The 17,365-nt window shown below is 40.4% G+C and overlaps 1 protein-coding gene across 9 annotated transcripts in view; it reads left to right on the top strand.

Annotated features, from left to right (window-relative positions):
• The window catches only part of sdccag8 (SHH signaling and ciliogenesis regulator sdccag8), a 69,996-nt gene that overhangs the window by 8,324 nt on the left and 44,307 nt on the right, over positions 1-17,365 (top strand). For 8 of the 9 annotated variants that reach the window (XR_014533276.1, XR_014533277.1, XM_083539975.1 and 5 more), the window contains exons 11-14: positions 700-834; positions 1,198-1,314; positions 1,505-1,647; positions 15,171-15,298. Coding sequence is in view for 7 of the 9 variants with exons in the window: in XM_083539975.1 (XP_083396101.1) it covers positions 700-834; positions 1,198-1,314; positions 1,505-1,647; positions 15,171-15,298 (523 nt within the window). In the remaining 2 variants the exon portion in view is untranslated. Of the gene's footprint in view, positions 1-699; positions 835-1,197; positions 1,315-1,504; positions 1,648-4,773; positions 4,953-15,170; positions 15,299-17,365 lie in introns of those variants that run through there. The other variant, XM_083539979.1, reaches the window with a different exon arrangement.

The following is a 17,365-nucleotide window of genomic DNA, read 5'->3' on the forward strand; positions in this document are numbered from 1 at the left end:
GTTCAATTTTATAAAATAAACAAATAAAAATGTATTTATCGCATAGGAAAATTTATTTTTCAGTAATTAAAAAGTGGTATTACACACACACACACACACACACACACACACACACACACACACACACACACACACACACACACACATATATATATATATATATATATATATATATATATATATATATATATATATATATATATATATATATTATTTTTTTATTTTATTTTTTGACATTTTATTTATTATTGCACAATGGGGAGAGCATATTAATGTTTATGATGTAGATTGCCTGGGGAAAGAAACCACTTGACAAATAATTGACAGTTCAATTTCATTTCAAAGAAAATTAAGTATTATTATGTGCTTCTCTGTAGTGTTGGCAGGGTTTTTTTTTTTTTTTTTTTTTTTTTTTTAATGCATACATATAATCTATGTTTATTTTATAGAACCGTGATCTGATATCAGGTTTTTAAACAGGTCTTTAAAAAAAGACATTTTTAACATTTGCTCCCCTCTAGTGGCTAAGAACTTCTAGTACACATTAGATAAATATCAATTAATAAAAGTATGTTATTTTAAATGATTGTTAAACTGATCATTATTTATTATTTTAAATATGCAATTTTTTAAAACTACGAGTTCTTTGCGAAATTTCAACTTTCTTATATTCTTTCTATTGTGATCTGTGTGTTCCAGGTAACCTCCCTGACATGCAGAGTAGCTGAACTAGAGGGGCTTTTGGACCGAGGCGAAAGAGAGAGGAACTCCCTGAATACTCAGCTAGAAGAGGCATTTAAGAAGCTCACCGCTCAGGAAGCTGACAACAGCAGGGTACAGAAAGCATACACACAAAATCCAATAATACTCAGGTTCATCATATATGTTTTGGTGTCAGCACCATGCTGTATTTCTTGTATGGTAACAAACTGAATGAGGAAGAGTGTTAAATAAGTGGTTTTATCGTAATGGCAACAAGTGAACACTAGATGGCAGTGGAGCTATGTAAATGGAAGAACTTTTATTTTTGCCCCTATCAAGTAGGATAGTGAGATGTGAGAGCTGTGAGTGTCCTTTTACTCATTTGATTTTTGGACTTGATTTCTGAAATTTAACCCTGGAGAACTGACAATTGTAACACAATAGGAATGACAATAGGATCCTGGATGTGGTAACTCTAATGGCACTTTGTTATAGGTGTGTGGGGAGCTGCGCTACCAGTTGAGCCAGGCCCAGCTTAAGAAAGAAGAGGCTGAGAGGGAATTACAGGAATCTCGGTCCAAACTGGGCCGTCAACTTGAGTTAGCACAACGGGTAAGAGACTGCTTGGGTTTGGGGTTAATGTTAGAAATGATTAATGTTGGGGCATTTGTAATTTAGAGTGTAAGCTGGTTAAAAAAAGGAGTACTTGAATAGATGAATGTAATCATGCTTACATGGTATAATTCCACCCTCTCATTTTCTCTCTGTCTCTCTCTCCTCTTCTCTCTTTCTCGGGTTTCAGGAAGTACAGAAGCTGGGTGAAGAGCTGAGTGGCAGCCAGCAGCGTTTGGAGGGGGCCCAGAGGGCAGAGGGCCGAGCTCGGACGGAGGCAGCCGGCCTGGCAGAGGGGCTGAACCGCGCCCAGCGCCAACTGCACCTCACCAGGTAACCCCCTTAATCCTATTACATGCCACAACACTGCGCCCGTCCACACGCTGTGCTCAATGCAGTGCCAACGGCCCGGCTGGAAGGCACCCGCACTTTATTAAAACGCCACAGTACATCATGTGCCAGGGGAACAGGGCCGGAGAGAACGGGCACACGCTGACCCTCTCTATAACGTCACCTCACAGTGCCGCACTCTATTTTGTTGGCTTTAAAGCTAATCAGCAACGATCAACACACTTTGAGTGTTGCTTCCGAATCGAGCTTAAGAGCGATTCTCAAACTTCTGCCGCAAGGAGCCACAAGGATTTGAGCAAGTTGATTATTAGGATTATTCCTCCATTTCACTGTTTACTCTGAAATGAGGCGATATTGTTCCTCTCTGGGGGGGAAAAAAGGCAGTATTAGTCCTGTTAAAGAAGTCTAATTTTACAACGCTGCATTCGCACCGCAAAACAATTCTCAGCGATTAGCGTAAACAAAGCATTCATTTACACGTTCAGTCATTTACATTAACATTTTGAGTGTGCCAAGCTCATGAGGGCATGTTCTATCACCAGACTTTGTGTTTTTCTAACATGTGGCACGGCGGTAAGTGTTCCTGCTATCTTGCCAGAGTGTGCTGGAATTTGTATTTATATTTTTTCTTAACAAATAAACCACGTGATGATGAACTTCTCACGTCACCTTAGTTATGGCACAGGGGCAGATCTAATGCAGCTACTTGACATTCTGCAAAGGTCATGAGGTTCGGAGCGAGTATGCGCACACGTTCACCTGTTAAAGCCTATCCGTACAGGTAACTAACATTTGTGTAAAAACTTTTTGAATTCCATTGATTCTTCTGTTGGCTAACAGTGATGTGAGACAGTGTGGCATCCTCAGTGGGTGTGGATAAAATTCCAGGCCCTGTTTCTCAAGAGGTAGCACGTGAGACAGCTGCACAGCTGCAGAGGAGGGACAGCATCTGTTCACCAGAGGAATGACCGAGTATTACGACGTGGTCGTATATTGTTTATGAGGTATTGCAGGGAAACATGCTGTTCAGGAAACACCATAATTTGGACCATTTGTTTACATTTGGTAATGTCGCCGTGTACTTGGAAGACTCCATGATTCATCTTGACCAAACGCCTCCTCTACTGTTTCATAAGATTAAAGTGATTAGTTAAGGTACATTAATATTTAGTAATATGCATTTAATAGTCTTCTCTTGATACAGCAAAAAGTATTTGGAAGTGGGCACACACACACACACAAATATGCATTTTTGCACACGTTCTGAGTTATCCCAAGGTATAAATTAGAGGTCGACTGATTTTATCGATATCGATATATACACTTTTTTAAAAGCGGTACTGAATCGTGAAAATTTGCTAAATTAATTCAATGTAAGTATATTAATTACATTAATAAATATTGAGGAAAATAAAAGACATGTATTCAAACTAAAACACAAAGTAACACTCCAAATGATGAAACTTCTCAGCTTCTCCAGCAACAGACGCCTCCCGGAAAAACTATTGGTATGGATTTTTGCTGATAGTTTTAGCAATTAACTATTGGTGCCAAATAATGGATAAATCAGTCGACCTCTAGAAATAATACATAACATTTCCTATTTAACAACCGCTTGCTTCCGGTAACTTCAAATTACAATATGTAGAGATCCACTGTATATTATTATACTGTGCTTTTTAACACTGATATTACAGAAGGCTGAAATATGCAAATGACTCCTTTTAACACATTACTAAACCTTTTATTGTTACAGATGAACATTACGAACTGTGGGGGTTTTGATGAATCACATACAATTACACATTCGTTCAGGCCATGTTAAAGGCACTAAACCTTATTACCCCATTTTAATCCAATCTATATAATTGTATATATAAATATGTTACTTAATGGCATGTGATTTTTTTTGTTTCTATTATTTTCAATCCGAAAAGTAGCAATCTAATAATGCAGGTGTATATAAAGTGTATAAAGCCTCATCAAATTCACCATGTATAATCATTATCATTTATTTATTTATATATATATATATATATATATATATATATATATATATATATATATATATATATATATATATATATATATAATATATATATAATTTTTATTTTTTATTTTTTTAGAACATAAAACACTTTATTCTTCACTGAAACATTTTTCAGACTCCTTTTCAATGCAAACACTATGGAATGATCATAACCACACACCTTTCATCCTTTTCATGGCTTTTTTTTTTTTCCAAGTTTCTTTTAAGCTCATAATGGATCGTTAAGAGCAGTGTAAGATCGGCTGATTTTCACTTTAAGAAAAAGGACATTTGTATTAACAACAGCATAAGAGGGAACATATTCAGGTTTTATATAAATTATAATCAATGTAAGTGTTTAAACTTGAAAACAATGTAAATGCTAATATATTTCTAGCTATAAATTGCTTAAAAGCTGATTGTTGTTTTACCCAGCACAGCATTCGTTATGAATTATTTATCAGTGCTAAACTGAGGTTTGTTTGCCCAGTGGGTAGTCTGTGTAGGAACGGTACTGAAGCAGACGACTCTGTCCTTTAAATGCTCTTTACTTGCTCTCACACCGGCGACAAAATGGCCTGTTGAAGATCACAGAGGTTAAGCCGCTGACCAGCCTGGCTGTTGGCAGCACAGTGGTTTTTTTTTTTTTTTTTTTTTGCTTTTGTGTGTGTGTGTTTGTATGTACAGTGGATGTGCACTGCTGGAGCAGGTTCTCTGGACCTGCCACAGTGCACAGATGCATCAGACATCTGTCCATTCTTTTTGTCTTCCTTGGGGCTAAGACTTGTCTTTCGTGGCTCTCGCTTGCTTTATACCAACTCCACACAGACGGATCAGCTGTAGCCCCTGTGAGAGAGCGGGCACGTCGCACGCCCTGCTGGGTGGTCATGTGAACGAGGCCTCTGAAGCTGCCCTTTGATTCTCCTTTTTTCTTGTTCTCATCTCAGCCTGAGTGATCACAGCTCCCTCCAAACGGACGCAAATTAAGCAGTTGTCTTTTGTTTGCTCCCCCCATTTCTTTCTTTCTCTGTCTCTCTCTTTCCTTTTTTTTTTTTTGGGCCCTCTCCCGGGCTCCCCAGCCCCCCGGCATGGACAGACAGACAGGGCCGGCGGCTCCAGCATCGGATCATCAGCCAGCTGTGCGGTGTGCAGCCGAGGATCTGTCCTAATCCCCCCGCTCTGTTCTCCGCCTTCTGACGGCTTTGAGCCCAGACTTTATTCCATTTGTTTGTTTGTTTTTTGTTTGCTTATGCCTTTTTGTTCCCCCCCCACTCCCTTCACCAACACCACCACCACTACACCCCCTACATATCAACTCTCACAACATTCTGCAGACCCCACAGTGTGTAAAAAGAAAAAAAAAGAAAAAACATGCAAGCCAAAGCAGCACTTGGTGCGTCTCTCGCCTTCATATTCACAACTTCCTGTTTGGCTCTATAGGTTTTGCTGGAGGTCACTGTTGCTTGGACAGAAAGGTTAGTTGCCTTTTTAACAAAATACGCACATGAATTGTAGAGTCTGGTGTAAAGACCAAACAGCCTAGTCTTTGCTATATTCTGATCCAGTGAGGTCGAAGGATAAAAATAAATAAATAAATAAAATGCAACAGGGATCATAAAAATTTAATTTGACACCAATCATTCTGTTCACATGTTGTATGCATGTTTCACCTTTTGTAATAAGGTATTTGTGTCATATGGGATGGGTGTCATAAGTTTAAAAAGATTATAGAAACCACTACTATTATAGAATCCATGATGTCATGAAGGGTGAAGGTGGTAGCATTGTGATTTAGGCTTTAAACTTTGGATCCGAAGGTCATACATTTAAATCTCAGTCATACCAAGCTGCAATGAACATTGTCAGTGTTTGGAGAGATACTTGCAGGTACCATTGAACTGGCATTATGCTATTGTTTACCATTCAGTTGTAGCGTTGTTTTACTTGAAGTTTCTATTAATTATCAAGTGTAACAAACTGCACAAAGTGTAGTACAAAACACAAGCCCAAACCCAGCAACAGCAAAAGAACATGAGACTGAAAACTTCCACAAAGAAAATCTTTCACATGACTACTGGAGAAGGTTGCGATCACTTTTCTGTCATCGTAATGGGTGATTGCTGTGTCTGTCCATTGTGCTAGTCAACCTGGTAGGTGGTACCTGAGTGGTTAAGGCATTGGACTTTGGAGCCTAAGGTTATAAATTCATATCCCAGTCACACCAAGCTGCCACGACTGGGCCCCCTGAGCTTAACCTCATAGTCCGCTCAGTTGTTTGAATGAGATAAATGTAAGTTACTCTGGATAAGGGTTTCCTGCCAAAATGCCCTGAATGTACAATGAAATCCCATGAATATCATATAGTCACTGATCATCCCAAGTTTGTGCTTATGCTCATTTTTTAACAGGATCCCTTTTGTTTTGCAAATTCTGGGTGTATGTAAACTCATGACCTATTTGTAAAACAGAGTACGCTGAAACCAGTGCATAATAAAATACCAGAGTGGGAAACAGTTCTGGGCTGTAAAGGTCTGTAATGTTTCGAAAAGTGGTTTTGATATGCAGGAACATTTCATACATCTATATTAACTATTCCCAGCAGAGCACAACATTGTCCCCAAAAGCTCATGAACACACCAGAACATACTTCTGCTTGCATAAAACATTTTCTATCAAAACAAAAAGCCTTTGTCTTTGCTTTGGACCCAAATGTTGAGATCCTTTATTTTGTCGTTGTTTGTGCTAAAGCTTTGTAAACCATTTATTTTTAGTAAATCTCTCATTTCAAAGGTCTAATTGAAATTATGCTTGCAGCGTGAGATGACACATGGCCTTAAAAGTGAATGTGTTTGTGGTTCATCACACTTCAGAAATAGACATGATGCACGAAAGTGTTTAAAGCATTTAGATTTAATTGAGAGTGTGTGGTGTGTAGTATGTGCCGAGCTGTCGCACAGAGGTCCGGAGAGGGGGCAGTAGACAACTTCTTGCGGACTGAAACTGTATTTCAGTAACTGCTGTAGCTGATGACCGTGAGGCCTTTTGCGCATTGCTGACAGTGTCATTGACTTGTCCTCTGAAAAAGTTCTTGTTCTAAAGCCCATAAAGCATCGAAGACCCACTGCAGCGTTGGCGTTAAGCGCTTTCTCATCCCACCCCAGAATTCCATTAAACTTTACACGCCTCTCTGCTTTCCTTCAACCTCGCACGAGTGTGTGTGTCTGTGTGTGTGTGTGTGTGTGTGTGTGTGTGTGTGTGTGTGTGTGTGGAGGGCAGAGCACAATCCCCCGAATAGGCGAGAATGGGAAAATGAATAAAAGAGCGAGCAGATGCAGCCCCATGCCAGAGGGAGGCTGCCACTGTGCGTGAAGTCTGCCGCTCCACCAAACTGCTGCAAGACCAAGTCGGTGGGAGGCGCGTGTACCATCCGACGGGCAACAAAAGAACGAAGCCTGTGCCCTTCGTCAAAAGTAGTAGAGAAAAAAGAAAAGGAGGCCGCCGCCAGCAGTGAGAAGCCATGTTCACGCTTTGGGGCGAGGGCAGGCACGGGCACTGGCAGGTAGGAGGGCGGTGTGCGAGGTGCTGGGCAGCAGCCATCTTGTTGGGGGGAGCAGATGGCAGCAGGGCTGTGAGAGGAGGGGCTGCTTAGCAGAACTAATCAGACAGTAACGGATGGGGCAGCTGGGACCGCTGCCGGCCAGGCGGGAGAGCTCCACGATGTTGACAGTGGTGTGCCCATTGGCCTGGCATGAGACCTTGCCACGTCTTCACGCCTCGCCTACAGGGCTGCAGGTCTCTCGCTCCGCCTCCTCATGTGGCACAGGGCAGGGCCACAGCTTTTGTCTCCTGTCATTCTCAACCCCTTGAACATGACATCACACGGCCTTTTGTTTAAATGTCTTCAAGTGTGTCTCGAAATCTCATGAGCATATGGATGTAGCATTCTGTCTAGAGAATTTAGAAAGAACTATTTAGAGTATGTTCTTGTTGGTTATCCAGGTTATTGAATCCTAATAGTAGGAAAGTCAAGATGACCTGGACTTTTTGCTTAATCTTGTTTGTAAAACTTTTTTCCTGACTTTACTGCCATCAATCATTTAAATGCTGCTCAATACAATTCTACATTAAACCTGGCAACCTGGCATGATTGTGATGCTGATATTAACTCGCCATGTAGAAAAGAAATACACCTGGGCAGTGATTATCAAGATTATCACATATAAAGACATCAGCAGGTCTGGTTTATTTTTTTTATAGGTTCTACACAATACTAAGTAAATAAATAAGCCTATAAGTTGAATCAATATTTTTGCTAAACTTTTATTTTCTATGCTTATTTGCGTATAGCATTGCTATTTTGGGAAAAACTAGCCACAGAAAAGGGGGTCAGGACGGCATCTCCATATCCCTTCCATCTTATACAAGTATACGTACTCACAAATGTGTGCTCACAAATGTTACATTTTTTTTTTACAGGTATTTAAATCTAGTGATGGTCATTTACATTTACGGCTTTTGACAGACGCCTTTATTCACAGTGACCTTCAGTTATAAAGCTGAGCAATTGTGTGTTAAGGAATTAAGCAATGGCGGCTTGGTGGTGCTGGAATATTAACCCATGACCTTCCTTTTAAAAGTCTTACCAATCTTATCCAATGAGCTATCACTTCCCTCGATTTCTCACTGAGATCATTTACTGTATGTTATTTTGCCCTGATTCATACTTGCCTCAGTATAATATCACTTGTATAGACATGTTTAGTTCATTGTTTATTTTTACCTAGTAAATATGGGCACCATGTGGAAAGTGGTAGCTCAGTGGTTAAGATGGTGCCCTTCTGATTTTAACGTTTATTAAAAGGAAGTTTAAATCCCAAGGCATTTTACTGTCTTATATAAATGAGATCATTGTAAATGCCATAAATGTATATGTGAACATGCGTTACTAGTTGAACGAATTTGCGCCAGTGGTCCTTACGAAGGTCAAACCTTCATAGCTATCTTAAAACCACAGAACCGTGTAACTTCCAACATCTGGATTTGCACGTTCAACCTTCATTCTTATCCAGAGAGATTGTACAAACTGGGTTAGATGTCTCACTTTGCAATGCCGTCATGCATTACTGTTGACTTCCCCTCTTCATCTCCGGCATGCTTCTGTGTTGGCCTGTTAGAGCAGATGCCATGCCAGAGGCTATGTCCCTCAATTGAGCAAGACCTCAACTCATTTGCCAGTCATTTACTCCATTATTTAATGCCCTAAACAAGTTCAAGGCAGTTACATGTGTGCCATTCATTTGCCGCTCTGTACTGGGAGCCTGTATATACCCGAGAGAGCATGGTCTCTGAACCTGATTATCCTCATGCAGTGCCAGAGTGTCCCTCATCTGTCTTTAGAAGAATGCATCTCAGTTATAGTAGCCGTAGGGCAAATATGTAGTCAAAACCACTATTTGCTTGTGGTTTAATAGTGTGTTACATGTTGTTATTAATAAATGCTTCATTGTTTTTACTTTTCTTATAGATCATATAAAGAATAAAATGTTAGTAATGTGTTTTGTTTTGTCGTTTCTTTTATACCCCAGCAATTTTACCATCATCACAATGTTCTAATTTATCAACATGATCATTTATTTACATTTACATTTACATTTGCGGCATTTAGCAGACGCCTTTATCCAGAGCGATGTACAAAAGTGCTTTGAGTCTCTAGCAATGAATAAATCTACACTGGTATGCCAGATTACAAACTTAATATGAATCTAACTCTTAAATTCTACAAGGCAAACTTGGAAAGTGCTAATTTAAGTGCTAATTTAAAATTTATGCTATAACAACTACAACCAATCATTCCCTAAACAGTTTCTCTTTATGAGCTCGTCTCGTCTGAAATTGCAAAGTCATCTGTCCTGAAGACTTTTGGCCAAAAGCGTACCGACTATTACAAAACACTGACACTTAAGACTCTCCTAAAATTAATCACCAATTATATCTAATTATCATTTTTATTACTGAATAAGTATAATTTTCTACATAATCTTGATGCTCAAGTGTACAGATTCATTTAAAATAAATTCAATCCTAGCGTTTGACTCAGTTTACGATTTATTCCTTTTGAACTTTAGTTGTATTTTAGAACGTATAGGAAAAGTTGTAGACCGTGGAGCAGTATGATGTAGATTTTGAATGCTCTTGGGCAGTAAAACGTGTGCTAGTAATGTCTTTAAGAAGAAGGAAATGCTATGGAGCAGTGTCAGAGTGCCATGGCCTAGCTCTCAGTCAGGCACGCTGGCATAGGACAGAATGTTATGAGTCCCTCAGGCAAAGTGAAGGCAAATCTGTTGGGTGCAACTGTTCTCACTTGGGCCAGCTCTGCCCAGAGAAAGTGGCCTACTTACTGTTTCTGGAAGATGGGTCGATTTTCCTCCTGCTCTTTGTCCATGACACTCTTTTCTTGGTCACTAAGTTTTGTTTCCATATTAGTTTAATATATACATGGGTGTTTCAGAGCACCGATTACTGATGCAACCAGAAGAGGAATTGGAGCATAAAGGAATTTGGACCTGTTTCATTTGCATGTGTTTGAAAGAAATATTTATTTTACCCCCCATTGGAATCTTTACTGGCAGCACAGTGGTGCAGCAGGTAGCATTGCCTCCTCTGGGCTCCAGTGTCCTGGGTCCGAAGTTACGCCTGTTCTTCCATTAAATGCATGGGTTCTCTGGTTTTTTGACACTTATCAAATATATGCATTTTTCCCCTTTAAATTGCCCCAATGTGTGAATGAGTGTGTGCATGTGTGCACTGTGATGGACTGGCATCACATAGGAGGTGAATTCTTCCCGCCTAGCCTCGGATAGGCTCCGATCCAACATGACTTGGATAAAGCAGTTACTGAAGTTCATTTGATTTCAGTTCAAAGCAGCTGAAGTTCATTTGATTTGATTCATTATCAATATATGGTTAGTGTTTAAGTTTTACATTTGATGCACCTACAACACTTTAAACGGTACTCCTCGTGGATTATGGTTTCACTTCTGCTCCTTTTCATCTGGCAGATGAAGTTCATCACAAAGCTCATGAGGAAGAGCAGTGGAAGGTCTGGATGCCATCCCTAGGCCCACCCACCCTGACCATTTTTAAAAGCAAGTGTTTGTTGTGCTCTTCAGCTGTTTTTTTTTTTTTTTGTGTGCTTAGTTTTGATTTCTCACCCTGAACACATGGGCTTTTAAAGGACACGTTTGGTTAGAGGTGGTACAGGTGGGGAGTCTGGCATAAGCACCCTGCAGGTCGGCCCCAAGCTCTGGCCATGTGTCCCCTGCTTAGAGCCTGGGCATCGACACCATCACTGGCACCCGCGGTTTTATCCAGGGAAAACACTCTGTCCGTGGTTTTCTCACTCATCCTCCTTCTCGCACGTTTAGCCCTGTGCTTACCACCAGCTTTGCTTCCGTTTCAAAGGTTTTAGACAAACACCATAGTTTTTTTCTTTCTTTTTAGAAAGTTTTTTTTTCTTTTTCTCGTTAACAATTGTAACTGCTTGCATTAGAGCAAATGTTATTAATGCACTTTATTTGAACCTATTTGAACTCCGTTAGTTGCAGAAGGTTTGCTGCTCGAGAATATGTCTGTCTGCTGCCGGAGGGACTGCGAAAGAAAGAGATAGGGAGAGAGAGAGAGAGAGAGAGAGAGAAAGAGGGTTGTTTGTAAATCGGTGGCAACTGCAATTCATTTTGCTGCTGACCTTGAGGGGGCTTTGCATTTCTTGAAGAAGAAAGCAGAAGCTGGTGGTAAACAAAGTTCACTTCTGACAGATGGATTGAATGACAGAGAGGTTGCGAGTGCCAGAATAGCCCTGGCAGCGGAGAAAATGTTCAATGCGGTCCAACAGGAGAGGAGGTGTGAACAGGTGCGGGGCTGCTGAAGGAAAGGGGACCAGATGGAGGAAGCCAGAGCCAGTTTAGTTAAAGGAAAAAGGGTGGGAGGGAGCAGCAAACAGGGGGAGAGCATGCAGAGAGAGAGGATAGATGAAGGAGGGGGATGGAGAGATAGAGGGGGGTAGTAGGGATGATAGGAGCGGCATTAGGAGCAGTTAGGATGGAGAGTAAATAGTTGTGTGTAGGAAGCAGATGTGACTTGGGGTGGCAGGTTGGAATCTTTCATCTCGGCGTTTTTTTTTTTCTTTTTCTGAGGGTTGGTTGGTGTGCGTTTGCGCGTGTGCGCGCGCGCGTGTGTGTGTGTGTGTGTGTGTGTGTGTGCCGGAGGAAAACGGGAGACAAGTACAATAACTGGTTCAAGATAGGCAGCAAATAGATTCTGTTAGTGTGTGTTTGTGCACACACATGCAGTGTTTTTTCACATATTACTTTATGCTCCATAAGACACAGCGTTACCGTGACAAGTCAGCGACTATAGAAAACACAAAACATTACCAAAAAAAAAAAATTTTTTTCCACATACTTGGCACGAGGATAATGTGCTAAATTAGATATGAACTACGTATGAAATTAATTAACAGATTCCATTTATCAGTGCTTTGCGTTCGCCCATCTGTTCTATGGTAGACTAATTTAAGTCCATTTGCTATCACTAGTTAAAAATAATGTGTGCTTCTATTTACAATGCTGTAGATGTATGTTGGGTAAGGATTGGCTTCACGTCAATCTGAGGTTTTTTTTTTTTTGGGGGGTGTGAAAATAAGCATTAATTGAGAGGATTCGTGTAATTACACATCTGCTTTATATTGTCCAACTCATTACACATATGCGATTAGAATTTTTTTGTTCAATTTTTAATAAAAAGTTAGGACAGTGAAGTCAAACCGTTTGTCCCTACATGTCATTGGCACTAAAACCCTTGCATAATCAAGCACACAGTAAGTACACTTTGCAAGAAGTGGCATTGTTGTAGCCCGAATTCATCAGCATACGAACCAGCATTCTCGACTGCACTCTCGAACTTCTTGATTGTTCGCTTTCGCTGTTTTTATCGCACTGAACCACTCGATTATGTTAAATCATGCAGCATTCTAATCAGACCGCGAGTGTTTGATGTCATATTAGCATTTGCCTGGTGCAGGTGTCTCTGGCGAAGTTTTTCCCGCCGTCATGCAGAGTACGTGTGTACTTTCTAAAGTTTCCCCCCCTGCACATGTGTTACCATACAAATGGTGGCGAAGTCTCTTCATGTACTGTCGAGCGGCGATGAAGCCAACCGGCTGCCTCCAATTTGCGCACATTTTTAGGAACGGTAGCATTTGGTCATTCCTGGCATAGGATCACGGTGCACCGCGGGGTGCTGCAAACTCTGCGCACGAGCAGTCTGTGGTATTCCAAATCAAATGGGCAACAGCTTGAATAGTGCCCACTTAGGCAGCCCGCGGCCCTCTCCCCTCACCAGCACCCAGCCACCGAGCCTCCTACCACCCAAAGCCGGCCTCGCGGCCGCAAGACATTAGGCCTCACTCACATTATTACCGTCAGTGAGCAAACACACTCCGAAAACACACCCTGACCTGGCATGGGAGACACGGCCCCTGACTGCCCCCAGCAGACCACAGAAATCAACCTCCTGTAGCGAGGAGTCTATTGTGCAGGAAGAGCAGGAAGCCCCAGTGTGTGTCTGCTTTACTTTTAATCGAATAACTTTGGTGTGTATTCGCAGTGATCGCATGCTACGCTTTGACATATTTCGTTGGTATAAAATTTTGTACTTTAATACTAAATGCTGCAAGACTTTTTTTTTTTTCTTCATCATAAATGAGAGAACATGGTTTTGTGCCAAGACGAAATCCTTTATTCTGAGCACTCTTCCTGGCTGGATGATTAAATAAACAGACTTCAAATATATTTCAATATCAATGACTCTGTTGATATCGCCTAGCTTACTGGTGATATTCAGTGGTTTTCCTGTTCTGGAGTGGACTCTGTATCCTTGCTGCAGGTGATGCAGATCATTTTACACGTGATCTTTGGGAAAATGGCCCCCTGTTTAAAAAGAGACTGAATGGAAAAAATGCAACTCACACTTTGTGATTTCATTTTATTTGAAATCGGTTGCTCGCATGACAGATGCAAAGTGTTCTCTTTGCTGTCCATTTGTTGTCTGTGGACTTTAGAGTGCCTGAAAGAGTGCTTGAGAGAAAAGTCAAGCATGTGATAGGAATGATTGCATAGAGCACAGTGTTCTCAAATATTTTGCTTCCAACTGTAAAATAAATTCCATAGACCCTTACAGAGCTGGTTTCTTTTATTAACATTTATATATTGTAGTTATAAATCGACATATATGTTGTCTTTTTTCCCCCCTTTTTTTTTTTACTTGGGCCTCTTTATTCTTAGACAGGTCACATTCGGCCTAGTTGATACACATGTGTTTGATTCAATAGTGGGTTTTGATTTACGTATATTAATGATGATGTAAATAGTTTAAAAAGTACTTACCCCCTGGCTATGCTTCACTTACCCTTAGGAGAGCCCACTTTGAGCGCGCGGAGTCTTAGAGTATACGCTGAGAGGATTTTTACAGTAAATTAGCCGCTTGGGATCTATAAACCTTTGAATACAATGCTGGAAGGTCACTTCAAATAGTCATCATATTCTATCATGCATAACCTTGAAATCACATGCTCCATCTCACCTGCTTAGTCAAGCACTCAGAGCCATTAGCAGAACAATAGTGTACCTCTCTCTCTTGCCGGTGTCCAGACACTCGACTGTAAGCCAACTTTTCTCGTCGAAACTTTCTGGCGGTCTGTCTCATGCTAATTGGTCGACAAACACCACCCCTCGCCGGCCGCCCCCGCACCCACGCCTGCCTGGGCCCCCTGGAAAGGCGTGCTAACAAATGGCTGGCTGCGAGGCCTTTGCGAGCCCCCTGCTGAGCGCTGGTGTGGATGGTGTTTTAGGCCGCTGTTCAAGCCCAGCGGGGGTTCGCCGTTCTCTCTCTCTCTCACAGCTCTCGCGGGCGGAGCGCCTTCACACTCCAGACGACAGCAGGCCTGCAGAGACGGTCACTTCTCCAGCTACGTTCCAAACCCAGTGTGTGAGAAAAGTTTTGGGCTTTGCTGTTAATTAATGCACTTTGACTTTGTGCAGTTTCTTTTTTTTTTTTTTTTTTTTTTTGTTATTAAAGTCTTTTTTGGCCACAGTTATATTTTAAAGAGAGAATCTGTTTTTGTTAACAGGATTTAGTGACAGTTCAACAGTTCATGGTGGAATTTGTTTAGATTTTGTATTCGGGGGAGAAAAAAAAAAAGTTGACTTCATTAAACACTCAAGTGGTTAATGCGGGTGCATATCGGTGTGTCTTATGTACCTTCAATCTGTGACGCACCTGCTCTCGTTCTCTTTCTTTCTTTCTTTCTTTCTTTCTTTCTTTCTTTCTTTCTTTCTTTCTTTCTTTCTTTCTTTCTTTCTTTCTTTTCTTTCTTTCTTTCTTTCTTTCTGTCTCTCTGTCTCACTCTGTATCTCCGCAGGAAGGAGAAGGAGGCAGTGGAGCGGCGTTGTGCGGAGGACATGGCTGCACTGACCTTCCAGGCTCAACGGCGCGAGCGTGAGCTGACACAGACGCTCCAGCAAATGGAAGCGCAGCACGAGAGGAATGGTGGGTGTCCGCTGGTGTGCTTTCCCTTGCCAAAACCACCTCCTCCTGTCATCGCTCTCTCTCCTCCCTCTTTTCCTCCGCATCAGGAACACCTGTAACCTTTGGCTGGCCGAAGGGAGCAGATGCTTGGCACTGCAGAGCCGCGGTGCTACATATTAGTTAGCGTTTAAAAATGGAGGGGAAGAGGGAAGCGCTGCCCACTGTCTGTTGATTTTCAGAGTGCTGCTCTCACATCTGTTGCACCATCTGGATCGGCGAGTTTATTTACCTGTGTTTCGAGAAATTCGAGGCATGCTGATCGCCAGAACAAAGCGCTGGGAAAACAAAGGGCTTCTTTTTGGCGCGGCTGCATGGCACACATGTTGTCTAAAGAGAAATGGCATCAGAGACTCAGCAGGAAACTCTGTGGGCTTATAGATTTAGTCCTTTAATACCACAGACCACTTCTCTTTCTAAGCATATAATGGCCACTCACATGAGCTAATTATTTTTCCCTCCCTGTGTGCTCTGTCTTTCCCTTATTCTCCTTTCTAAATGATTGACTCTTAGTATACAGAATTATCGGAGCGGCCTGGCCATGAACACTTTTTTTTTTTTTTCGTCCTAATGACCGACTCCTAAGGCTGTTGCTCACTTGAGGCCACGTGTTGACGCATTATTAAGGTTTTACCTATGTACTGAAAAAGATATAAATCTGATTATCAGCACCTTATAACTCTCAAATGTCTGAGTACATGTTTGGTCACTCATGAACATATATTTCTGCTCATATTACTTTACTAACATAGCCACCATTACAGCAGTGTACATAAATATACACAAGTTGGTACAAATAGTTAGTGGGTGTGTATAATAATCATTCGAATGACAACGCCAAGCGATATCCGTACATGCAATGAGAGAATGAGAACTTGACGAGACCGACTAAAAAGTGCTTCAGGAGTAAACGTGTGATGTGTGACAGGACAATTGCACACACCACTTCCCCCTACACGTCACACTGCGTTTGCTCATGCATTCGCATCTAATGTGTGAAAGAGAAAAGGTCAGCGTGTTATACGATCGCTACTCTGTTCTCTCTTTCTCTTTAATTGTTAAGTGTTAATCCCACTTTATTATTCGTCTGTCTGACTGTCTGTCTATATAGGTATCATAGAAATCCTTTATGTAAATGCTACGAGACCTACACCAAAAACATTACATTTATTTGAACAAAAAAATAGACATTTATCTTTCATTTCTTTATGTTTAGTTCAGATCTTCTTTTGCTTTCCTTCACATATTTGTAGCCCAAAATGTAATTGCAAATCAGCTTTATTTATTATATATATATATATATATATATATATATATATATATATATTTATATATATATATATATATATATATATATATATATATAATTTTTTTTTTTTTTTATTATTATTATTGATTATGATTAAATAAAAGTATTGGGAACATAACAAGTAAAGCAAGTGGCAGGTCACTCTGTATATTTAATGTGAGCAGTTATCTAGAAGAAGACTTTTACAGGTATTACAAACATAAAAATCAGTATTTGTCAGTTATCATACCGTATTTACAGTTGCTTGAGAAATGTCAAAGAGTAAACTACTTATATATTATATTATATATATTATACAATAATTGAAGTTATTTTAGTTTGTGACAAAGCTAACCTAATTATAACTATTTGTAGTTTAACAAAAACATTCACTTCTAATGTATTTTTTGTTTATATGGGAGGTTTGATGCCTACATAATGCCATCCTTCTTCAATATGTCTTTGAATAATCCTGCCATATTGAACAAAATTTTCTGTCATCATGAGCTTTAATCCATATTTTATTCAATATACCATAGTGTGGTGTTTACATGAACTTTTTAATAAGCTGTAAATTGGCAAAATTAGATATTGATCTTAATATTTAGTGTTGATTTAAATGCATGCATACAAAATATAAATGCAATATAATTGTCTCTTCGTTTTTATTAACTGAAAAGCTCAAAATAGATGGAAAAAAAAATCTATATAACAATTAACTGTCTGTGTTCAGTACTGGAGCA

The sequence above is a fragment of the Silurus aristotelis genome (assembly GCF_946808225.1).
Source record: "Silurus aristotelis genome assembly, chromosome: 4".
In the NCBI taxonomy this organism is placed as follows: Eukaryota; Metazoa; Chordata; class Actinopteri; order Siluriformes; family Siluridae; genus Silurus; species Silurus aristotelis.